At 38.8% G+C, this 26,269-nt stretch overlaps 1 protein-coding gene across 4 annotated transcripts in view; it reads left to right on the forward strand.

Moving 5' to 3' along the window:
- The window catches only part of patj (PATJ crumbs cell polarity complex component), a 223,598-nt gene that overhangs the window by 158,606 nt on the left and 38,723 nt on the right, over positions 1–26,269 (forward strand). For all 4 annotated transcript variants that reach the window (XM_088599125.1, XM_088599129.1, XM_088599126.1 and 1 more), the window contains 2 exons: positions 15,398–15,594; positions 21,365–21,456. In XM_088599125.1, coding sequence (XP_088455251.1) covers positions 15,398–15,594; positions 21,365–21,456 — 289 coding nt within the window. The remainder of the gene's footprint in view (positions 1–15,397; positions 15,595–21,364; positions 21,457–26,269) is intronic.

Here is a 26,269-nt window from a genome sequence, read left to right on the forward strand (position 1 = left end):
CCTGAGTAAACATTCCCTAGTGAGTTAGAGGGGCACTGTGTGTATCCCTCAGTCAGTAGTGTTTTGCCTGTTTTAGAGCCTTGGCAATTTGAAATTTGCCCGAAAGCTAACTGCTAAGTGGACGAGAGGCAGCTAATTATCTGCCCCAGGTTTCCCGTTGCAATTACTTCAGCTCTGGAGTGGAGAAATACAGAATGACGTTCTTTAAAGCTTTCTACACTGGAACAAAAATTGTCTTCCAGCCTACAAAAGTAACACTACCAGCTCAAACGTTCAATTGAACAAAAAACACCACAGATTTGTGTCAGGATCTAGAGATAAAGTGGAGCACGTTTTATACAGGGAATATCTATTAGCTCACATTCAGCTTTGTTTTGCTGAGAATCATAGGCTAACAAAAGATGGAAAAAGACTGTAGGTATCTGAAATATTTTACAGTGCTTCCGATTTCCCTTCCTTTCGTATATATCCTTCCAAGGATATGCAACTATGCTACCCATTGCCTTTTGCACAGTTAAAGTGGGAAAAAACATTTAGACCTTCTTTCTAACCTTCTTGTAACATTTATTCTTCTCTTCTCCTGAGAACATTCTGATTTGTAGCATTCCAGTGTCAATAAGTAAAGTCAGTTTTACACCTTCTCATTTCCGTTTCACTCAATGTTACTAAAACACAGTCCGTCATAATGGAAGTGTTTCCACTTTGTTTAACAGTTCAGGAAGATTGCTAAAGATTAGAATGACATGTGTTGGCAAACAATTGCTTTCTGATGTCAAGCACAGTCTGACAGCAGAGGAAGGGGTTCTCAGCTGAATGGAGAGATTAAAAGGTGCTTTGCTTTGGTTCTGGAAGCAGTGAAGCAATATACCTACTATTGGATTCGTTGTAAACCAGTGGTATCCAACTTACAGCTATAAGGTGAATGGGATATTCCTGCCTAACCACATTGGAAATCTTTCAGAATTCTGGGCCCATATGGGTATATTTTGGCATTTGTATCTTTAGTTTTAGGTTCTGCCCTTTCTGTCCCCTGAAACACTGAACTTGTCAGTTCAATAAACAGAAAACTCACATATTGAGAGCCATCATATCACTGTTTACAAATAAAGATAAAAATTGTATGGTTTAAAAAACCTCCTTTGTGCTGAACGTACAGGAAGTGAAGAGACCAGGACAGGAAACCAGAGCTCTGGTTTGAGTTGTGGGGTTTGATATGGACCTTTGTGAGTCGTGTAAAGGAAAGATTACGGTAGGCACAGGCATATCCCACTGCCATCTAGACTGAATTTGGCTGTGCTGTCAGAATAAGTGCAGGACAGGTGAATTTACATAGCTTGTTGCCAGGAGGTTACTGGGTCCAGCCTCTGACCCACTCTGTCACATAGATCAGGTTTCTAAAAGAGAACCTTGCAGCATTATACAGTTCTAAACCTCTTGTTTCAATAAGCAGAATTTGACAAGAGAATGGCATTATTAAGGGCCTCTGTGAAGATGAGTGGTTGGGTTCTTCTTCATCCATTAGAAGGCAAAAAGGGTGTGAAGTGAGATCAGTATTAAAATGAGTTGGAAGTGCTCAGACAACCTTAATTCCTGAAAGCAAAAAACACCATTGTGGCCTGGGACAATGTTTGTGTAGATTAGGTACTAAACCCATTGCTAGACATACTGGTTGTGACACTTCCTATCACAATGCATTTTTTAAAAGCTGAAACTTCTCAAAACCCAATAAAGAGTGCAAATACATATTCTGTTATTTAAAATGGAATGGAAAGTTTGTGCACTTTGTATGAGGCCAGGGGAGCTGTCTGATAAGCTCTGATATTGAGTTAGGTGCTAATATATTATTTCTGAATCGCAGTTGCTCCTGGCATTTTCAAATCGTACCTGCCATTACCCCAGTAAAGTGCTGGATCTCGGTGGTTTACCACTTTAGATTTATTGAAAAGTATTAAAGGGTATGAGCATGGCAGGGACGGGTCCAAGCAGGATAAAGCCATCTGAAAAAAACTAAAATACTTTACAAATGTACTGTGCTAACTTTTCTTCAAAGATATTAGGGAAGTCTGGATTGGCTATTCTAAAGGATAACCCATCAAATGATTCACATTCCATTCTTCAAAATCAAAACCACTGAAGATTTCAATACTAGTTAAGTTTGCTTTGTACTATATGTTCGTATCCTCCAGCTGACTAGCACAGGTAATGACGGTATGCCAGTTTTTTAAATGCTTGCATATCCAGTGACTGTAATTCTCGGAAATTATAACAAATAGAATAATGACAAAAGACTTAACATCTAAATGATTGCCATGGTTCTAAAAGCGGACTAAAATTAAAAATACTTGAAAAGCCAGAACCCCCTTTGGGCAACATGCCTGGATGAAATAATGAAGAATAATAAACGATACAGCCTTGATGTAGAAATTGAAAACAAGATGGTCACTATTTTACTTTGACTTAATTTTTAATCTAATCTAATTCACTTAGCCATTCCAAAGTGGGAAGGTATTGTAGAGGAAAATCAAGACAAAACCATGCCAATACTTGAGAGGTTTAGCTGCTTTACACTGGCACTGGAGTGACTGGGCCATATTTGCCAAAGGGCACAGCCTGATTATCATCCTTTTATTTCCACATTTTGGGACTCTTAATCCTGCTATCCCACTAGGGAGCCACAGCTCTAAAAAGACAGCGGTGCTCCTTTTCTATGATGCTAGAAACCCTGTCAGCATATGTCTTGGTCTGCTGTGCTTGGTTTTTTTTTTCAGACTGTCTTTTGAGTCCAGGTGGGTGGCTGCTTGTCTCTCTGACAGGGCTATGATGAATGAGGCTCATTGTTTCCTTGTACGCTGGGGAAACACTGCCTGTCTGGCTATGATGTGGGACAGACACATGGCAGGCTGGAAAATGGATAGAGCAGAGAAGGTTGCTGAGCTAAATGGATAGCTAATAGGGATTGTTCCTTCAAGTGATAGTCTGGGCTTACCAGAGAGATTTCTCTTGCTCTTTTACAGCAATCCTCAGCTACTGTTCTAATGGTGTTGTTTACAATTACGAACAATTACTGCCGTGTTGTACATTTAATTAATTTTGGCACATGTGGTACAACTGTAAAATAACTTTTGTCTCTAATAAGCTACCTGCTCTGCCAATTAGAAGAGAGGAATGTCCTTTACAGAGGTCGCAGCATGCTGACACTGTCAATGTGTGCTGTTCACCAAACACTGGGAGAGCCCTGGTAGACTAAGCTCAACACACCTGCCAGTGGCACTCATGACCTACTGTTTCTGCGTCACCAATCATACACAAGGGTATGTAGTAAGAACACAAATTGTACAAGGTACTTGTACTTAATTAATCCAAGTTGGTACCAATTGATTCATATAACATAGATCTTAATCAATCCATCTCATCCATACATTTTTGAAAGAAACCAGGGTATTGGCTTCAACAACATGGCTAGGTGTCTTGTTCCATGCTCCTGCTTTTTTACCTCTGGGTAAGAATTGCCTTCTGGTCTGAATTTTAAATGTACTTTCATGTGGTTTCCACTTGTGTCCTCTGGTTCCGATCTCACTGTTCATTCTGAAGAAGTCCTCTCTGAGGTGACTTTGATACCTTTGAGAATTTGGAATATTTATTGTGTATTAGGACCCCTAATCTTTTTTTTCAAGACTAAAAAGTTTCAGTTGTCTCATCCTCACCTTTAATTCCTGGAATGTACCTGATTTCTCTTCTCTGGGCACATTCAAGAGCAGCAATATCGTCTGAGAAATGTGGTGACCAAAACTAGTGTGTTTTACAATTTTAACATAACATCCTTTGATTTAATTTCTACTATTAACTATGTATCCTAGCATTTTGTTTATCTTTTTGTTTGTTTGTTTGTTTAGAAAATGTAAATAAAGTGTCAACATAAACACCTAAGTCTTTTTCAGAAGTAGCCTCTTCTAGCCCAGTGTTTCCCATTTTGTGTGTTCCAATTGTACAATCTTGACTTGTTCAGACAACTCTATCAAGTTGTGTAGGAATACATTTTCTAAACCCATGCCGACAATTTCCTAGGAAATGGTAGGTCTTGACTACTTGAAATACTGGCTTGAGAAATTCTAAATATGTGAAGAAGAAAGCAAACCATCGACTTATAATTGGGCTTACTAAAAGTGAATTACATACAGTAGTTTCTAACATTTTGTTAACACTCATCTCCCAAAAATAGTAATATCAGGTGTTTCACAAGAATACATTCTGGAGCAGTTAAGTCTTTAAGCTTTCAATGGGTTAGATTTTTTGTAAGTACAGTTAATTTATTTGCTTTTCATGCTCATACGTACACATGCACTTATAATCCTGATTCTGCTGTGCCCACATTAGCATTCTGCTTGAGAAAAGTCAAGAGCTGAGATACCAGCTTTTTACCCTGGTAAGACTGAGGTAGTTCCAGCTGGCTCCTCATATTAGCTTCCTATGTGTGAAATCTCAAGGTCATTGATGCAGTTCAAATATGGTCTGGTTTATCAGTAAAACACCTTGCTCTTACTTCCAACCCAGATCTGGCATTTTAAGAACACAAGGTTAATATATTTTCTCTGTGTTGCTCATCTTCAGTCCTGACTGATGCTGCCAATTAACTAAGGCCTTTACATATTATTTTTTTGTATGAAAGACTGTAATCAGTTCAGAAGCTGAAACATGTCCAGAGCTCCTGTTAATGAAATGTAGCAAAAATAAGTCTTTGGTTTTGGTTAGCCTGCACTGGTTCCCAGGGCAGTTCAGAGTAAATGATAAAAAGGTACTCTACACCTTTAAGACTCTTTATGGGTTATCAGCTAATTACACCCACTCTGCTTCAAGCTTCCGATCTGTTACCTCTGACTTCTTATCAGTACCTAAAGTGCATTGGTTGCTTCAGCAATTGAGCCTTTTCCTTTTCCAGTGACTAAAATCTGGAATGACCTCCCAAAAGTCATAAGTGGAGAGTATTTTAAAAACAATTTGAAAATTGTTCTATACCTTGCATTTAATGATTTCGCCCTGTTTTTGCTTTTATTGTATTGTAGCGCTTTCGGGTTCACATGGGTATGCGGTCTCGCCGTTGCCGCCTCAGGTCAGCCCTCTACCGCTGGGGCTCAAACCCGGGCCTCCGGCGTCATTCAACAGGGAACCAGCCAGCTGAGCTAAAGGGAGACCTCTGTTCACAGGGAAGGGCAGTGACGTCACCGCGCTGGCAAGCTGGCTCGCACAACCTGGAATGTCGGCCGTATGCGTAACGGGATGTTACCTTATGTCAAAGTTTCATTTTATCATATGTGTTCTTTATTTTATCTTTAAACTGTCAAGAGCTTTGAGGTGTTGTAACTGCAAGGTGTTGTATAAAGATAAAGGTTATTCTTCTTCAGTCAGTGAATCCATTTTCATTTTACAGAGCAGCTGTGTGTGGTGAGCAGCATCTCAAAGGGCTTTAAAGGACCATGTTAATTTAGGGCAATGTGAATGATCAGTACGTGAGTGATATCAGTTACAGTCTAGTAATGTTTACACAAACATAATTAAATGTTCAAGAAGCTCAGAATTTTTAAGCAATGTCATAGGCTCTCCCTCTCTGCTGCTGGGTGTCTCTAGTTGAGGAGTGAGCATTAGATCTGGTGTCCAATTGAGAAGCTGGTTGTGTGTTTGATTGTGTAGGGGTCTCTGTTTCCTTAGTCACTTGGCAACTGACCACAATTCCTCCAGTGATTTGCTTTCATTATATAATGGTACTATTTAGCTTTCCAAAGCCCCCTGTGCCTCGTTAGTGTGGATGTTCAGATAAACAGACAACTCATCTGGTGAGCCCATGCCTTTGAAATGCAGACTCCTGCTGAGCACAGAATGCTGAGTGCTTCTTGTGAATTAATCGACCTGTCTAGTGTTATTGAGCTGTGTTCAGCTCTTGCCCCTGACAGTATCACTTTCTGCCTTGGTTTGCTGATCCTGGTTGTCAAAATGTATTGGCCCTGATTACATGTTTCACGTGTCTAAACCCAGCTGTCTTTATCTTGAAAGTGGAATTTGATTATTTAGTTTGTGATTACATTTACGAAAGCACATGAGAAAACTATATGTTTTAGGGAGCGTGGCTGTTATTAGAGGTCATCACATCAAAGTGGTGTAAAGCTGCAATGATGACGGACACAAACTCTGCAACCTGAAAGCCCAGTGATAGCCAACCGGATATTTATCTTCCTGTGCATTCAAAGGGAATACTGCGTGAGCACAAGGCCTAAGGAGTAAGAGCAGGTGGTTTTTGACCACTAGTTCATAGAGCACATCTTAATAATCTAAATATGTCTCTGAAGCTGCAGATATAAGTATAGGCAACATACAGTATATCTTAAATTAGTCAATTCCCTGGAACACCTTAACCACCACATGTTTGAACAAGTGTCCAATTAACATAGGAAAGGTATCATTGACAAATACAGCTTGACAATATTTATTGCCTTTAATAATTAGCAAATACTGTTTCATAGTTAGGGTTCCAATACACAGGACTTGTAAGTGTCTAGTAGAGTACTCTCTTTGCATTCAGTACATCTATTTATACACTGAATGGGTCACGCTAACCTACTAAGCACTATCAAAAGTCCTGTAAAAAATGAGTAGAGTTACATTGCTGTAGATCAGATAAAAGTTAAGCAAACTGTGAGATTCCAAATTCAGTTGCATAACATGAAACCCCAGCGATAAGCAGTTCATCCCAAACAACCTTAAATATCCTAAATTTTCCTAGTGTGTAGAGAGTAGAGTCTTTTATTGCCATATGTACACGTGCATTGGAATTCTTAATCGCGTTGATCTCTCAGGACATACACAGTACAACAGACAACACTGTAGACAACAGGAACAATAAATATGTTGTGGAAAAATAAATAAATATGTAGTCACGAGACAAAAAAAATGGTAGATCATGTAAAAAGTGTGTAGTGCAGATGTGTATTAAGGCTAGTAGTGTTGAGGATGCGTACTGCAGTGGGATAGAAGCTGGTCTTGAGTCTAGTGGTCCTCACTTTAACAGTGCGGTGCCGCTTGCCAGAGGGTAGGGGGGGAGAACAGTTTGTGGCCCAGATGGTTGGGATCGTGAATGATGGATTGGGCTTTATTGCGACAGAGAGAATGGTGTGGATCTCACCGATTTGATGGTAAATCACATCCTATAGTCCTCTGTGCCATTGCCACAGCCCTTTGTAGTGCATCTCTGTCGTGCATGGTAGTATTACTGTACCACACTGTGAGGACACTAGTGAAGACACTTTCTATGGTGCTGCGGTAAAAGTTCACGAGGAACTGCTTCCCCATACCACCTTTCTTTAAGCACCGCAGGAAGTGCAAGCGCTGTTGTGCCTTTTTCAGACTGCCTACAGTGTTCAGACCAAGCCAAGTGGTGGATATTCTTATGGTTCTGAACAAAGGTACAGTTCAAGAACAATTATTAAGAACAGTATTCACTTGTGACCAGAATGAGGAAAGCATGTAATTAGTTATGATAACTAAAAGGTATGTTAGTTCTTAATTATCCAAAAATAAAACTAATATTAATTACAGTTATACTATAAAAAAATCCTCACAAATATAGAGATATACATCACTATCATCTCAGTTGTTTTTATCAAACAACAAAGAATTAATAAAGAGTCTTTCTGTCTGTAGTCTGTATAAAGGTAGGGTGTGGCTTAATTATCTGTGTAGCAGCAATAAAGGAGTATAGTAACAAGGGGAAAATGTCTTTTGCAGATCACTGGGGGGGGTAGTAATATTATGCCGTCAAAGGTAAACTAATAAACTGTCTAAAATGTTAGATCTCCAAACATTTCAAAACAAATTATATAAATTAAATATCTGAGATAATACTCTTAAAAGGGTATTAGAGTCTTCTAAAAGAGATCAATGAAGAGCAAAAAAAAGATATAAAAAAGAAAGAAAGTGTTAGAGTACTTATAGAAATAGGATAATGCAGCTAAATCACTTCACCAGAGAGCAAAGGAATAGAATTTAAAGGAGATTTGATGCAAGTATGTAAGAATTACGGGGTTACAATTGGGTTAATGATGGGAATATTTCACACTCGGTGCAAGGGTACAGGGTCACAACTGGAGAATTAATTCAGGACAGCACAGTAAATATGTTTTTACACAAAGGACGTGTCCTAAGTGCCGCACTGAGCCCTAAGCTCAGCGGGCAAAATAAAATAACGAATATTCGGCAATACCGCTCTCGGTTTATTCAAAGCTTTGTACTGTTAAATACATTTCATCTCGTCTATCCCAGTACAAAAATGACAGTACAAGGAGCATAATGCGTTCAGTAAGGACTGATTCAAAGTAGTCAAAGTAAACTCAATAATGTAAACTTGGCAACATCTCAAAAACTTTGTACAGTACTATTACGTATTTGATCTATCCAAGTACAAAATACATTGTAGGTAAATCAGTATTCATCAGTAGAACTGGGGTGACTAGATAACTTTGTTAACATTTCGAACCTAAAAGATATATGAAACTAAAGTAGTTTAATAAAATATTGTTTTTAAATAAAATGCTATGATTTGTAAAACTGTAAAAAAGTTCAATTTTACTAGCACTTGAATATTTTTTTCTCCTTGGCATCTTCTCTTCGCTTTGGAAGGTACTTGAAGAGATAAGAGAGACACCCGGGAAGTAAGATTATATAATATATATAATTTCCTGTTATAATATTTTTGCAAATTATGCAGTCTAGTGGCTTGAAGTTGGCTTTGTGCTCAAATATATAAAGACACTGCCTGTCCTTGGTCACTAAGATAAAGGGCATGTATTTGGTAAGCTGGCTGTACGCCCAGAACGTTAAAAGAACTAGCTGTTGTCTAGTCTGCAACTTAGATATAATTAATTGGCATGTGTTGCTGTCTTATCATTTGTTTAGAATGTGTCACTATGACAGTCTCTTTATTTCATAAGCATATGGAAGTCCGGCTTGCAACCACCAGACTTAAAATAAGTAGCTGAAGATGGTGTTTTATACCTTAAAACAAACCAGTTACTATGTTTGCTTTAAGGTATAAAACACCATCTTCAGCTACTTATTTTAAGTCTGGTGGTTGCACGCCGGACTTCCATATGCTTATGAAATAAAGAGACTTCTGCTTCACAGACACCTGAACTTTGTCATTTGTATGACACAACATACTGTATATAATATGAAACATCACCATTCCCCAAGGAATTCTGGGTGATTCCCTTCAGCGAAGTCTGCTCCGATGCCGGCTTCAGAGAAGGGTGCATTAAGGGCGCATTGGGGGCGCTCATGAGCTCCCTTGTTAAACACAAATTTACAAATGGGACACCCCAAGCTTACGGCCTAGTGTGACATCTGGGACACAGCCATGTTATTTGGGACAGGCACTATGTAGTTTAAGAAAACTGCTGGACGACATTTTAGTTTCACTTAGGTTCTAAGCTACCTACAAAAAAACTACTAAAACAATTAGCTGTGGCCAATGGTATTTTAAATGTAGAAATCAATGCAAGTGGATGGACATCTGTCTCAGTGAACAGAAATTCATAAACTCTAGGATCTCTGTTGCAAGGATATTGATATTGTGGAGATTGTATATGGATTCAAGTCCAAAATACACAAGGACTAAAATGCACAGCTCCTCACACCACAACTATAAGATTCAGTGTAGCAACTGGAATCTGGAAATAAGACACTCACTAAGCATTTTTATGGTGGCATAAAACCTTCAAAGCAGTTATAGCCTATGTTCAAACTTTGATGATGCACTAAATCTAAAAAATAATATTGCTTTTTAATTCACTGATGTTTCCTAAATGAAGCGGAAAGCCTGGTTAATGGGATGTTGGCTTTATCAGTGGGAACAGGAATCGTTTTTGCAGCTGTGCTCTACTGGTTTGCTCTTTTCTTTATTACAGATACTTTCATCTGGAAGGGGGAAAAATCATTACCTTTTCTTTGCAGGGATTTATGTACCTCTTCAGCTTTAATTACTTATCACATCACTACAGCAGTAACATCTCCCAATTTGCTGCGACTACAAAAAGAAATTGAAAATGAAAACAGGGATGCCAGTGTCATCACAGCAAATCAGAAGGTCATAGAGCCCCCTCCAGTATCTAACAGCTGGTGTTTAATCAAAACATGTCCAGTACACTACCACAAACTGAGTCATTTCCAATAAAACAACTGTGGAGTGCCAAACAATGTTATTTCACTTTGAGTCAAGGCCAGCACAGCAGTGAAGAGGGACTGAGGCCTAATCAAAACCATAGTCGCAGAATTGGGAAGATTCTTATTCACAAGAATTTAAAAAAAAATTATAGATGAGAAAAAGATATGCAGCCTGTCTTGTTCATTTTGTTTCTCAATAGTTTATTGATTCACAGACCTCATCTTGGCTCTTGGCTCCTGAGAAACAACAGTGTGACTAAAGTTTTTTTTTTTTATAGACAGCTACAGCACTGCGCATAAAGAAGTTGCTCCTGGTTTCAGTCCTAAATGGAAACATTTTGGCTTCCATTTTGGTCCCTGTTTTTCTATTCGTCCAGAAGTTGTCATCTTGCTTAACTTAACTACATACTTGTATCAAGTCTCAAGAGACTTCATTCCTTTAACCTAACAAAAGACAGAGAAAACTATTTCCAGAAAATCACTATGGATTCCAGTTAAGCACCCAAACACAGTTCTTAGAAGCTTTCAGATGGTTCTTGCAGCTGTCTCTTTCAAATCATGAGCATTGACATGCGGAGGTGTTTACAGTGATGCAGTGGAAGACATGAAAGATACATTTGTACATAATTAGGTAGCAGAGATAAGGCAGTGCTGACAGAATCGGTGTTGTAGTGCAAAGAGATCAGTAAGTACTGAATGCATTTACAATACATTAAAATGAGACTGAAAAGAAAAAAAATCCTCCCATTACCTGAGTTTGAAATTGTGGTGTTGTGAAATGAGATTAGATACTATAGATTTCTTATTCATACTAAAGATCTGGTGTCTTAGTAGGATGCTTGGGATTTTGACATTCTGTAATGGTTTTGTTGTCGCATCGCTGCCACATTATTTCCTAGTCTTAACAAACTTTCTATTCACAACATCACCTTGTTTATTTTTCTATCACAGCGGGCATCGTACCCATTTCTCAGACTACATCCATATGTGGTTGAATTCTAGCTTCACAGCAAGACCTACTGCACCAAAAGATAGGTCCCTTGCTGTGGAGAGTATTCAGTGCTCTTGAAAGAAGTGAGCTGCAACATTCCCTTACAGAGTAGAGGGAAAGATGAAAATGTTTTGATAACAGCACCTGTTACAACATAATCCAGGAGGAAAAATTGCTCTTTTTCCCCTGAATGGGGTGTTTCAGGAACCTTCTCCAAGGCAGCAGTCCACACTCTCTTTACCTATTTCTTACAGTCCTTTGTCTTCTGACTCTGGCTCAAGGAATGGGTGGTTAAGCTATGAAACCCAAATGATGCAGTGAAAAACTGGACACTGTGATGTATTAGGCATCTGCAGATTCCATCACAGGAAGTCCCATCTGCACTTTAGGTATTCTCCATTTAAAGGAGTAAAATGCACAAAATTCAAAATCATTAAAAAAATATTTAAATAATTCTAACCCAGTTAACATGTCTAAACCGGTTATACTAAAGTACGGTTATACTGTATGGGGGAAACCCGAGAATTATAGAACAAATTATGTAATAGAAAAAAGAAAATATTATAGCAAAGCTATAATGCAAAAGGAAAAAATATATAAAAACATTTGTCATGATGTTTTGCTTTCGATAACCTGTTTTGAATTGTAGTGCATTATTTGCTGTATTTACAGTATGTATAATTTGTGTCATGCTGTGATTGCAGATGTTTTGTCACTGGGGATATCTAACCTGCTGTTGCACATGCAGGTGCAGAGCAGCAACAGGCAGGCAGTATCCTATTGTTCTTCAGGGGAGTGTGCATCTTCCTCACTTCACAGGGGACACAATTGAATGAAACATATTTTTGATATCTCGAGTGTCATTTAGCTTGTAAATTCTACCAGCTGAGCCGATATGTTAATGAACGTGCAAATAGCACCTTTGAAAATTGGTGAATATAAATTAAAGCCGTAGATCTCAGGACACTTTTACATTCCTTAAAATACAATATTTAAATTGTTCTTATACACTTGTAAAGAAAATCTTATTTGAAAGGTTTAGTTTTCCAAAAGCCTATAATCTGTGTCCCTTTTGTGTAAATGGAAGCTTAGTGAGGCTAGCGTACATATTATATGTGTGCAGCTGAGCAAAAGAATTAGAATCCCAGAATGTGCAGCTCTGCAGACATTAACAGGGGTCTTGGCCCTTTCAGATTAAATCATGAAATATGGATCAGACTGGCACCGAAAGAATTGTAAAATATGTTCTGTGTCGCAGTATGCCCATACTGAAAGCAAATTGTAGCATTCAGAAATTGGATGCTAAGCTGAATTCTAACAACCTGGTTTTGCATGGTCTCATTTTCCTACAGTCTAAGGAGCAGCACAGGCTTTAACTGCATAGAAAGGTAAACTGTATAAGTTAAACTAATGTTATAGAATCAATTACAGTAGATAATTAGTTACAAATGTTTAGTCCTTCTTGCCTTTTGCTGCAAGGGAACCTGCCATCTTCCTGATTAATTAATTTAGTTAAGCTATCCATTATTAAACAATCTATTGGCATGCTAAACAGTTCTAACATGTAACATATAAAAACGTTATATGACTCCCCTGAGCGTATGGTTAGGATAAGGCATATGCCTTGGTCTCTGGTCAGGGATAGATTTTTGTTAGTAATACGTACTGTATTTAAACAGCAGATGAGGTTGGTTATCATCACATTTATGGTATCGTTAATACATTCCATTTATTAAGTGGTTGTAAGGGGTGTTTGTACATATTTGTACATTTGCACTTACAAATCGTGCTTATGACAACTGCATGTATTATAGTTTTCTGACTGCTGTAATTTTTTATTACATTAGCTTTTTTGCAATTTACCTACTTTGTATTATCCTCTACCTCATTGTCTTGCTTTTTTATTTCAATGAGTGTGGTTTTGATGATGCTCCCTTGAGTGTTATCACGTGTATTTTGTTGTGCTTGACAGCACGAAGAGATTAATAGTCCTCCTGCAGAGGTTAGAAAGGAGAGCCAGGCTCTGATTGACAACCTTGTGTTAATTAAGCCCTTCATCAGACAGGGCTATTCTAGCACAGAGGTTTGTCCTTGTGAACTCCGAGCTACGAAATTCTACAGATCAGTGTGTGTGTATTTCATTGAAGTTCTTTTGTTTAAATGCCATTAATGACAGGAAATGCAAACATTACTGTGCTAATAAATTAGTGCATGAATAAGAAGATTTCTCAGTCCTGAGGCTAAGATGCCTATTGGCTGTCCACAGAGAGACAAGAACCTTGTTAGAATCAGAGCCTCTGGGATTTGTTTTCTTAGTCACCTATGGACTAAAAAACCATTAATCATTCTTCATGGGTTGTCAGCATTTTAGAGCTTATAATGTCTTCCCTATATCATTAATATGTAAAAGACTTCGCTGCTTCTTTCAGGCCCAATGGGTAATTAAGGAAAAAACCTTTTGTCTACACTTGCTGTCTGTCTTATCTGTTATCCTGTTATAAAGCTGAAGTTTCCTCTTTTGCAGGTGAAATGTCTCATGTACTATTGAGCTGTTATATTATGTTACAGTTTATTTTTGTTTTCACTGTGTACAAACATATATACCTCATCTCACCTGGGTCTCTGTGAAAAAGCAGAGAATCTTTTCAAATTATTTTTTCCACAATAGCTTTCGTGGTTGGCAGCACAATTATTGATTAAAAAGCTAGGCCTTAGTCTCTTTAAGTGAGCACAATCTCAATTCCAATTGAATTCCACTAGCTGGCTGCTGTCCAGTAACTAATGGGCTTATGTTGTGTTTTGGGTATCTTTGATGTGCATACAATGAAGGCAGCTCTGTAAAAATGATCTCCTTGGATCTACTGTAAGTGTTCAAGGTTTTCTCATTGTATTTTATTAATGGAAAAATTGAAAATGCAGATAGTCTGTGCTCTTGAACATGTGAAAAACTCTAAAGTGATGATTCTGTTTTGTAAGTGATTGTAGAGAATCACACTTGGTACTTTGAATAAAGAAAGATCAATATGTTCAATTTTTCCCCATGGACAAAGAGAATCTCCATCTACTATGTAGTGGCAGTCCCCACTCTGTTTTACACAGAAAGCATAATGGCCAGGTTACTGCATGGGTTTTCCTTTTGGATTGACCCACTACACCACAGACTGCTGTACCTTGAGACATAAAGACCCCTTCCTTTCTTCTCTGTAGAATTTTGAATGTTTGCCCGTCAGGTCAAGTCTTGACAGCATAGTCTCGACTAGCAGACTGATTGTCATAACATTTTCAGAGCATTTTTATAGATGTAGGTTGGCTATCCAGCCAGGCACATATCTATCAGAATCAGATACTATATCTGATCCAAGAGCCATTGTAAGATAACATTTAGTTTATTTGGAATTGGGTTGATACTAGTTTTTCTATTCTGTTTTGAGGAATAGACGTTTTTTGAGCTAGTAGCTCTTGCTGTACAGTTGGCTGGGATTTGTCATGCTTTGATAACGGTTGTAATGGAGTATAGGTTCTGGAGTGTTTAGCTAAGCTCAGACTGCTGGAAGCAGTGTGTAAACACTCAGGATATTGAAAATTAGTGTGCGTCCCACATGTGGTTGTTAGATAAATCAGCATCAGCTGGGGTTGCGCTGATTTCTCTTTATAAAAGGAAATTGAATGATACAAAACTTGTCTACACTTTGTGAGATAGATTGGTAAGAGTGTGAGGTGAGAAAAATACTATGATTAATCTACAAGACATATTGTTTTATGTGAAGACATTAAAAATGCCATTTGTTTCTATGTAGGGTTGTCAGGAAAAGTCCTGGCCAAACAGGATCCGCCTGTTGAATAAGGTATAAAAGATCTATGAAGGGAATGACTATGCTTAAAGACCAAATAGAGAGAGAAGGTTTGAAACAATAGGTTGGTCCAACCATATTATTCTGTATATACAGGAAAAGTATCTTACTCCTTTCTCGTATGCACAGAAAAATGTGGTTTTATGTATGTGGGTCTTCGAGACCATGCTACTTGAAGGATCTGCAACACTGGGGCTAGACTTTTTAAATATTTTGCTATTATCACATTATTTGCTATGATTTTGCTACTATATTGTCTGAAATGTAAATAAAGTTTAAGCTGATCCCACTGTGTTTCAATTTTGTCTCTGTAGAATAAAGTCACCTCTGTCTCTCTCTCTCCCCCCAGAGAAGATAAAGCAGAGGTATGGGGAGCTGCCTGGAGAGCTGCACATTATTGAGCTGGAAAAGGACAGGAATGGCCTGGGCCTCAGCCTGGCGGGCAACCGTGATCGCTCCTGCATGAGCATCTTCGTGGTGGGCATCAGCCCGGGTGGGCCAGCTTTCAGAGACGGGCACCTGCGAGTGGGAGACGAGCTGCTCGAGGTAAACGGGGAGACTGTGGTTATGTTTCAGTGTCACTTTTCATTGCAGTGATTTCGGAAAACATGTTAATAAGAATAAGACCTTGTAAAACAGAAAGAAAGAAGAGAGTGAAAGAGGAGGTTCTGAAGCAGTCAGTGGTGTTAAAAAAGAAAGAGTGTGACTGTGACAGGAACTCCAAGTTGTGCTTCTTAGCTTTCTGGCAAACTGTGATTTGCCAGACACCTGCAGGCTTGCTGTGCCATCAGTAACACCACACCTGTGAGCAGTTACGTTTTAGAGCTCAGAACATGTGAAAAAATGAATGATGCAACAGAGCATTGTCCATATATCTCGCTCTTTCCCAAGTGGTGCAGAGGTCACTGCCAGTCAACCAGGTCTTAGAAAACAAAATGGCAATTCAAAATCATAAGAACATGGGAAAGGTTACAAACGAGAGGAGATTGTTTAGCTCTGATGGTAATTCTTAATAACCAATTGACACATGGATCTCACTCAGATGTTTCTTGAAATAGGCCAGGATATCACCTTTGACAGCATGACTGGGTATCTTTTTCCAGTCTCCCAAATCAGTGTAGTAAGAAAATGATTGGAAATTCCACGTTTTAAAAATAAGTAAACAACATGTGGAAGACTAAAGTCACCCAAAAGATTGAATAATAGATTGCCAAAGTAGCAATAATAGACTGCCAAAGCTGGCAATAATAGAATGCCAACAGTATTGTTTTGCCAAAGGTCTGAAGCCAGAAGCTTGTGTTCTGCGCTCAAAGGTTAACTGGTTAAAGCCATCCCTGAATGCAGGGGAATTAGCCTGGAATCACATGGGTGTCAGAAATACTTCTGAGGAAAATTGCTGTGATGCAGAATCTTCTCAGGTGCACAGGGTCAGATCTTCAATTTGCTGCAGTCTGCCTTTTCAACATCCAGTCTTCTTCACAGCTTTAAGTATAAAATATATTTTTATGTTTCCTTTTACCATACAAGGAAACTGAGGTACAAACAAGATGTAATATAATATATATATTTCTTTCTACTATCCAGTGGGGAATTAACCTTTACTTGCACCTTTGCAGCCGGCTCATACTGACTCAGCTTCCCACATAATACACTGTATACTGTTTGATATTGCTTAAGGTTTTTTTTTTGCTTTTTACAGTATGTCAAAGATCACTCTTTTCCAGACCTTCCATCCTGCATTTCTTGTAGGATGTCAGTACTGTCACATATCCTGATCCCAATATGATCTTACTGTGTGGGTTTTCTTGGCTAGACAGTTACAAGTGTATACAGACATATATTTGATACCTAATAAACTTTTTAAAAGGCTTATTGGCTTGCTATGTTGCTTTCTTAAGTGCAGTCCTGCCAATGGCTGAGAGCTCTCTTTGTGCAGTTCCCGAGCAGCGGTTCTGACTGTTGAGCATGTCTCATCTGCTGGGGAAAATAACTTGATTCTATCATTGTCACTTGTTACCAGCCTGCTGGAAGGAACTCTGCTGGTCAAGGAGAATGTGTTCAAATTAATGACCGAAAGTGTTGAGTTTGTGTCCCGGGGGTTGGTTCAGTAGAGCCTGTCAGTAGTGAAGGTCAGCAGTTTCAGCGGGATGCTCTGCAACTGCAAGCTGTTTTTAATATTTTTACATTTTTAAATGTATCTTTCTGAATTACCCAGTGGCTTATTGAGAGTTAACAGTAATCGCTGTATATTTTGTAAGGCTATTAATCCTATAACTGCAACACTAACCCTAACACAGAGCCCCTTACTCTTTGTTAGAGTTTGTTTTATGTGAAATCCCTGATTCAAACTAATGACCTGACAAACCTACATGCCAATTCAGTGCCACACAAACCATTCACTGCTTAAACTTTGAGTGGTCAATATACAAGTCTGGTGTAGAGGAGTTAAAAGGATTTTTCATGCTGCATTTGTCTCATCAGAATAGATCTAACTGAGCTCAGTTAAATCTAGATTAGATCTCAGTTAGACTGAGATTACCTGTAGATCTCAGTTAGATCAGAGCTCTGGTCCACAGACGTGGTCAAATTTCAGATTCAGAGTGGTACTATTTCTGCAATGCAATGATTTATGAATCTGACTTTGTTTTAAGTTTAATTTGTTTAGTGTGTAACGTCACTCACGGAGAGCAGTACTGTATATGACATGATACCGAACACCTACAGTAGCGGTTCTTCACTGTACTTATTGATTAAAACTAAATACATTTTCAGATTATTGACATTTTATGTTTCAGCCCAATCAGGCTTAAATTAATGCTTCGGGTAGCGCTTTGAAAGTCCATATTCTGCGCACAATATGTCACCCCCACAGTATTCCCCCCCCTACCCCCTAACTATGCCTCTTAATGGTGCAGAAGAGGATTGGAGTGGGAGGATGAAGCGAATGGCTTCATATATCTGCCTGCCTGTAGCCTGTTAATGCTATTCTAGTCTCAGCTCCTGAGGGCACCAACTGCAGATTGTTTATTGATTTAGCCCCACGCTGCAGCGAGCACAAAGACAATCGGGTGAAAAATGCCCAAGAAAAGTGTTTAATGGCCTGTTAATAATATCCATCTCAATTAGGCTTTAATGTGCTGTGACATCACTATTAAAAGGCTGCCCATAAATACTTCTGCACAGTTGATCTGCAGAAAATTCTTTTGGTATGGATGCAAGTACTGTAGAGTATGTACACAAGACGGCTGTGACTCTGTTCTCTCTATATTATTTCTATATAGAGTCGTTGCGTACCCAGCAGTATGAGCACACCGCTAGTCAATAAATACTACATTTTATCAGCTACATAGACTGTACAATGCAAGTATTAATTGTCATCGTTTTCCCAGTCTTGCTGTTGGCCTAATTAAATAGTGTAGACAACCCCCCCCCCCTTACCAATATATCTGTTGGAGATTTTTTCTTCTGCAGATCTGATTATTTCAAACCATATCAGACCCTTTTAGTGACTTCAGAAGCTGTCAAATATAAGGAGCTACTGAAAGCAGTAATCTGCTGTTTTGCTGTTTGTTTGGGTACTTTTTGATCTCCCCAGAGTGTATTTCTGATAATGTTTCAACTCATAGTTCTGTTCATTCCCTTTCTTACTGCTGGCTCTTACCCAGAGAGATTGGGTATTTTTCTGAAAGTGTGAGTTCGATAGAGGTAACTTCCAGATGAGGCAAACAGCCTGGCACGCTTTCCTTGCACAAATGTCACTGCTGTAGAGACAACAGGAAGTGTGAAAGACTTGCAAGTGCAGTGACGAGCATTCAAGTGGAAAAGGTCAGTGGGAGTTCAAAGACAGGCCCCCAGTTTTCAAAGAGCATCATCTTTTACTGAAAGTTTCGTGGAGGATGATTGGAATCTGATTGCCATTCAACCTAGAACTCTCAGAAATGTAAGTCATGTGTCTGGTTCTTGAAAACAAAGGAAAAAGATTAAATAACAACCTATGAATGAATGTGCTGTAGCTGCAAATTCATATAACATTGTTTTATGAAAAGTTCAAATGATGTATTGCTTCAGTTCAGAAACTGAAGAGGTGATAACCTGCAGAACAGCAAAAATGCTGAAACTATTGCGGCAGAAAACTTTTTTGACATTTTTGAATTTTATTTTGATTTTCTGTTTTAATATATGACATACAGTACAGTAGAGCATTTCATTTGTGCACCTAGCAAATGTATGGACTCATGCATTGCAAATGGGACCTGGCTTGTGCTGGATTTTAAATAAGTTGCCATTTGATTTATGTATTGACTAATATCGATTATTGTAGTTTGATCCTAGAGTATCATCATTAAAGTGTTTTCTTAAAGCTCCAACCCATTGAAAAATATTTTTGAAGCCAAAATCAAACTGCGAATCATGATCTGCAGAATCATTTTAGATGCTTGTTCTGTGTGTTAAAGAATGATTTCATGATCAGTTTTTGGTTTGTCCCAGAGACTCACAGATTAAGATCTATTTTCAAGTCTGGTGTAGGAAATGGACTGTAATTTATGGTTAGGGTTGGGCTAAGGATTTAAGGCTTCTGACTTAAATCTAAATCCAGACATAGCTTTTTATTTCATGTTTTCTGAAAACTATTACACCTCTTAGTTCATACATGATAATGTCTAACCACTATAAAAATATTAAGGAAGCAGGTAGTTTTATAGCACTTTGCTGCTAGATTTGTTGCAGGTGCTCATTATCAAACCCACTACTGTAATTTCTTCACTTTGATCAAACGGCCACCTCTTCAGACCAGGCAATGGGTACATGTTCACTTACATAATGTCCACTGGGAAAACTCCTTATCTGCTTAATGCATTACATCAGTTTCCAATTTAAGGTCTAGTAATCTAATTAAACTACCGTATCCCCGGGTTTCACCATTTGTTCATTCAGTTTACTGTTCATGATGACTGGAACCAATTACAGCAAATGCTAAAATCAGTCCATTTTTATATGCCTTTGGACTGACTGTAGTAATTCAAACTGCTCCTTATCCTTTTTATTTCTGTACTGGGACTTCTTGTCCAGAGCCCTTGTTCCATGTGCTGTAGTGCTAGGAGGAGCATCTTCGTAATGTTGTCTTTAGAAATGAGAATCTGTGCTGCACCGATTGAAAATGTATTAATGGATTTGGTCCTGAAACAGCCTTGCTCTTGGGAATCTGATTGTAGTCCAATATTTCCCTTCTGTCTCCTTCTTGTTATATTGAGGCATCTATGTGAATTTTTTGGACAAGAAAATGAGACCAGTTCCACTTGAGGCTACAGCCAGGATTCAGTTTTCATTAAGGCTGTTCATTCAAATCCTGACCAGGCCCAGTTCTGCTCAGTTTTTGAGCTCTGAGCAGACTTTAACAGTTTGGAATTTATCATGAGTAGAGATGAAGCATCAAAATCATAGGATATAAAAGCAATGCATAAACACTGTGTATATGTTATCATGAGATTAACACAAATAAGTACAATATACATTTTATTTTGTTGTAATTCCATGCATATTTTTTCTCACATTAGAATAAGATCATGCTTTGTGTTCAATGTGGTGAATTCAAGCAATCATAATTGGAATTACATTGGGATACATTCAATGAAGTGCATTTCAGAGTCAAAAGTCAGTATTTAGATGTATTGTATATCCTTTGAGGCAAAAACTGCATTAAGTCTCTGATCCACTGAGCGCACCAAAGTCTTTTATTCATTTGAAGTGCTTTACTGCAGCCACATAGAGTTTTTTGCTAATTCTTGGGATGTGTCCTCATCATTCCTTTCAAGATAAAAATCTAATTATCTCTTCATAACATGCTCAAAAGCAAAAATAATTTTGACTTGGATGTCCCAATACGTTTGCAGGGAACTGTTAAAAAATTCACATATGTTTTTTGGAAAGGCCTTTAAAACACACTCACGTCAGATTTGATGATTTCTTGAGCCCAGGCATGTCAACGGAATGCAGAATGCTGAAATAAAAACTAAATAAGGCATTTATGAATGCCACATCTTTATGATCTCTGGGATCACATTGGCTGTCAGTTAAGAATGATTGTGTTCTATAATAATCATCCTTGTCTGGTGATGGTAGGGCCTGATGACAATGGATCTGCAGATGTTTGGGATGTTTTTATTCTATAAGTGTGTAAACTCTGTATAATGTTAATAGATTGCATGAATAACATAACAAGACTGAATTTGGGGATACCGTAGGCTAGATGCATACTGCCATATATGATTAGAGGTCTCTCTAATGGATGGTTATCTTGTCTCCATCTCACCTGCAGATCAATAACCAAATACTGTATGGTAGGAGCCACCAAAATGCCTCTGCAATCATCAAGAGTGCACCTTCCAAAGTCAAGATTGTTTTTATCAGGTAAGAAATGCCTTTTGAGCACACAGCACACTGACAGGTACTGTCCATTGCAGATGTACTTTACCTTGTATTTATATTCCAAGGCACATCTTCTACAGGATATGGAACTTTTGTATCATGTGCTTCTAGGACTGCGACAAATGTCTGTTGTTAGGTTTGCTTGGTTGTGTTTGACAACAAGACCTCCCCCAGCCCAGGCAGCCGAGGTCCCTGCTACGCGCAGGGAGGGCGATAACATCACCGTGTCCAAACTAGCTCCGCTACAATTAGAAACCATTTCTCTGTATAACATATGTGCACATTAAGCTATTCAAATACAGCTGTTCAAATTCTGCATACCTAGCAAAAGATATATATTTAGAATAGGTGAATTAACACCATATGCTGTGTGATGATGAGTATCTAATGGATAGTCTTACTGAAACAAAGAGAGAGTCAATATACATTATTGATGCTGTTGATTATGTGAGAAATTACTGTCATTAAATACAGTGTAACACCAGATAATTTGCTTTCATATTCCTCTTATTATTCAGCATAGCTGTTCGTATTGGTTAACCTGGATTGGCAGTGTTTAGCTGTCTGTGTTCATCCTGCGATGGTGCACATCTGCCAGCTGCTTTCTTTTCTATCGCTCTCCTGTTAGGCTCACCACAGACTCATGGGGGCAAAGGACAGGAGACGTCTGAATGCCTCTTGAAATAAATTCATGCAAGAAAATTCGGAAGAGTGCAGTAAGGGCACAGAGCCGCTGACATAATTAAAACAGGGTGAGATCAGGTGTAGAAAAATGTAAAGTCACGACCATCAAATTATAATTACATGAATAATGGAAAGTATGTTAGAAATTTGAATCCCATGGCCTCAGGCTAGAAAAATTATCTCTGGTATGGTCATCTTTTTAGCAGAAGACACTCTAAATGAATTCTGTTCAATAAAACATTCCACCATGAAATCACAATCACTATTTCCAGACTCACGGTTTTGAAATATCTAGACATATTGCATAGTGCTTTAAATTGAAACAATCTAAAAGTCAAAGGAATACTTTCAAGTTTAAAATGCTTTACTTTATTGCAACAAATCTTGCTTTTGTGCATTCCTTTATTATTATATTAGGTTAAATGCCTGAATTTCCTATCTCATACAATGGTGTACAGAATGACATTAGGCAGTTCCCAGAATGGCCTCTAAAGCTGCCATAAGGTTTATCACTGACAGACAAATGCTTCACTGGTTTCATTTAGAAATTTCTAATATGGAAAACACCTTCCTGTCTTTTGAATTTATTGCAGTTTTCTGTGCCATCTTACTCTTTAATATGTAGTGCTTTTATCTGCTTCCATCTTCCAAGAGTAATGACCAGCTTCGGCACAAGTCATTTCAATGTGCTGCTGCCAGTGACTGGAACAGTCTGCAGAATGAGATGAAACTGTCCACTGCTGTATCTGAAGGTGCCCTCAGTTGTGTGAACTCACCTTCTCTGCCTGACTCTTGCACTCAGTGACATGTCTTTTTCTATTAGATACATTGTTCTGATTGCTCTTCTCTTTCTTTCACTACTTTGTCTTCTGTGGTTTAAGCCCCTGACTAGACTCAACATTGCTATTGAGACTTTTTTTCTCAGTTGACTTAGCTGATCAAACAAAGACATATCCTTATCATTATTATCTAGGCATTGTGTGGAAGCTTTGCAAAGGTAAGATCTCATTGTATAGGCAGTTCCAGATATACAGTACGTTGGGGCTAGAGACTGGAAAATCATTCTGTATAGCTAAATGACATATAAAGGGTCATTTTTCCTCATAAGAACAATAACAGCAGGTGTCATTGGTTACACCTGCCTTTGGAGTGTCCATTGTATGCATTTTGATGCCCTATTTATGGTGGCCACAAGTAACAGGGACATGGTAATCGCAGTCCTTCCATGGGACAGTCTGTCACAGAAAGTAAAAGCTCATTGGACAAGTCAAGTACAGCTACAGTATGTAATAGACCTGCACTGGGATCTGGGGTGAGAAATCGACAGCCCCTCTTGCTAACTTGGGAGAGTGATGATCGAAGGGAGCATTGCCTGAGTGGAAGAAGAAGTGAGAGTTTCCTGATTGTGTTATTATTGTAAAGAAACATCCCACATGTCACTTGATTCCTGCTACACAATGTTCTCCCCTTTCCACAGCATATTGTGGTTCATTATAGTAAACCACTTTAGTAAACACAACATTATAGCCACCCCATGACTTCTGTTTTCACCACCAGCTTAAGCAGCCTTCCCTATCTACTCTACTGTTAGGGACCAGCTTATTGACAGCTCCAGTACTGGACAAGGTATTCTGGTGATCTAAAGAATTTTACACATATGGACGCCAGTCCATCACAGGGTACACATAGACACGCACACAAACCACGACCACTTTTTCCAGAAATCGATTCATTTACCAGCATGGACTGTGGGAGGAAACCGGAGCACTCAGAGGAAACCCCCACAAACACAGAGAGAACATACAAGCTCTCCCTCCCTCAGACAGTACCTCCGCTCCCAGACTGAACCCAGGACCCCAGCAGTGCTGACACCTATGTGCTGCCCAACCCTGTATCTTCTAAAACATAAGTTGACAAAACATCTTAAGTACTGTTTGCTTCGATGAATGTGAACTTCAAATGCTTAGAGCGTGTATCAAATTAGGATACTCTGACAAATATTATCTGTTGCACCTAATTAATTAGTAAATAGTGTTTTTTTTTATAAAGGATGCTGACATTTACAGTATGTCAGCAACTTTAATTATGTAAAGGTTGTAGCAGTGAAATCTGGAGCAGTTTGAAGGACAGTGTTTGTCCCCTGCCACATAAAGTAAATTAAATAGTTTGATAAGTGACTTACATCATTACACTGCTGGAGAGGAGCACTGTTAGAATCAGATTGGCAGTGCAACCACAATGCCCATAGTCAGCATAGTGTGTAAGGTCAGGCTTATTTTACTGATATTGACCATGATGTCATTATGCTCTGTAATCCCTCTGACATCGTAATGATGTCACCATGTTCTGAAACCTCTTGCACATTATACATTCATCTGTTTACAGTTCTTGCAGCATCAGAACATCTTTTTGCTTCCCTGATTATCAGTGATGCTTGATGATCATCTTGGTGTTACATTGACTCCTATAGGGTAGACTTTGTTTCACCTGTCAACATCAGTTTCACCTTGACCTCACCTCGGGTGGGTCAGAATACACCATGTGTTCACACAAGCAGTCATTTGAACCATAAGTCAAAGCCAAGTGGTCTGTATTGCTGCAAATAGATCTCACATGTGGAATTTATTTTTGAAAGCTTTACTTTACAGGTTTGGTCCTCCCCAGTATTGATCAACCAGCACTGAGAGGCATTCTGTGATGTTAATTAATCAGATATACCCAGTTTGATTGTTCTCTATTTGTGCTTATTATGGCTTCACTTCTCTAAAAAAATACTGCACTTCAGAAACACTTATTTATAAAAAATTGTAGAAGTTAGGAGTATTAATTAAAAACAGTGAACATCTGAATTTTTCTTATTGAAACAGAATGAGACCAATGATAACATATATTTGATTGGAAGCCTCGTCAGAAAGGTTTGGAATGAGGGATGGACTGTACAGTTGGTAGTGTAGTTCATAGTGTTTTTTAAACATCCCTGTGTGCTTGATTCTCGCTTAAAATTTGGGGTGATTTTCTGGAAATCAAAGTCACCCAGTATATAAGAATGTAATGTGCTGGAGGTCACCTGTCAGTGCAGCAATGAAAAGAAGGACTATATGCTTGGGATTGTAGGAAGACCAACCCCTGGCAGATTGCCATGGCAACACCTCAGATTGGAAGGCAAAAGGACAAACACAACAAATCAAGAATTGCTTTGCTATTTCCTCCATGTCATCCACAGTTCAGGACACATCTGTTAGTGGTCCTCTGGGAGGGTTGACCTGAAACCCAGAGACTCCGCCACTATTTAACACAGTGCGGCAACAAAGCAGCGACCTTGTCAGCCTCACAAGTTTTATGGCCTTTGGGGACAGGAGAGGAAGAGATTATTTCTCACCACCCTCCAAAATAAAAGCATTAGCCGTGATTGGTAAGGGTCACTTACTGGGCAGGCTGAGAGAAAGGATGGCGTTTGCGCTGAACACACCAGGCAGCAGGACTCTTCAGAGACAGAGGCTGCCTCCTGGTCTGTCTTTTCCAGCTATCTCACTTAGGGCACTCATAAAAGCGGGGAAGGGGAGAGAACAGGCCAAGGAGAGCACCTATGCGCTGATGAAGCAGAAAGAGAGACTGGGGAAAAATCGATCCTGCTAGCAACACTACACTTTGGTCTTCTTTCCACAACAGCAAGACAGCAGCAGTACGACTGGGAAAGGGACAGACATGCTGGTGGTTTCATTTCCTGTCAACTCCTTGACAGCGTGTTAATCTTTTCCTCCTGTGTCCTCCCTGTGCTCCTCACTGATGCACGATTGCATGTATCAGATTGCTTGTCAGTATGCTTCAGGACATGCACAGCAGAACAGGTGTGCTTGTGTGTAAATCATGTGCACATATTTCTCAAAGGCTTGGTTTGGTGTTTTGTCAACAGGCATGGTGTGTTGGTTGCTAGTGTATTTGGACGTGTATATTTGCTCAAATTTAATCTTAAAGCAATTCTCTCTTTAGTATGATACTGGCTTCAACCTGCCTTAAAGTAATGTGTGTCATTCTACGTGTAAACTTGGAAGAAATAGTTTAGGGCTGGAAACAGTTATCCGCTGTGGGAGTAGAGAAAACAAGGCAGTTA

This window comes from Lepisosteus platostomus, chromosome 11 (assembly GCF_059453375.1).
Source record: "Lepisosteus platostomus isolate fLepPlt1 chromosome 11, fLepPlt1.hap1, whole genome shotgun sequence".
Lineage (NCBI taxonomy): Eukaryota > Metazoa > Chordata > Actinopteri > Semionotiformes > Lepisosteidae > Lepisosteus > Lepisosteus platostomus.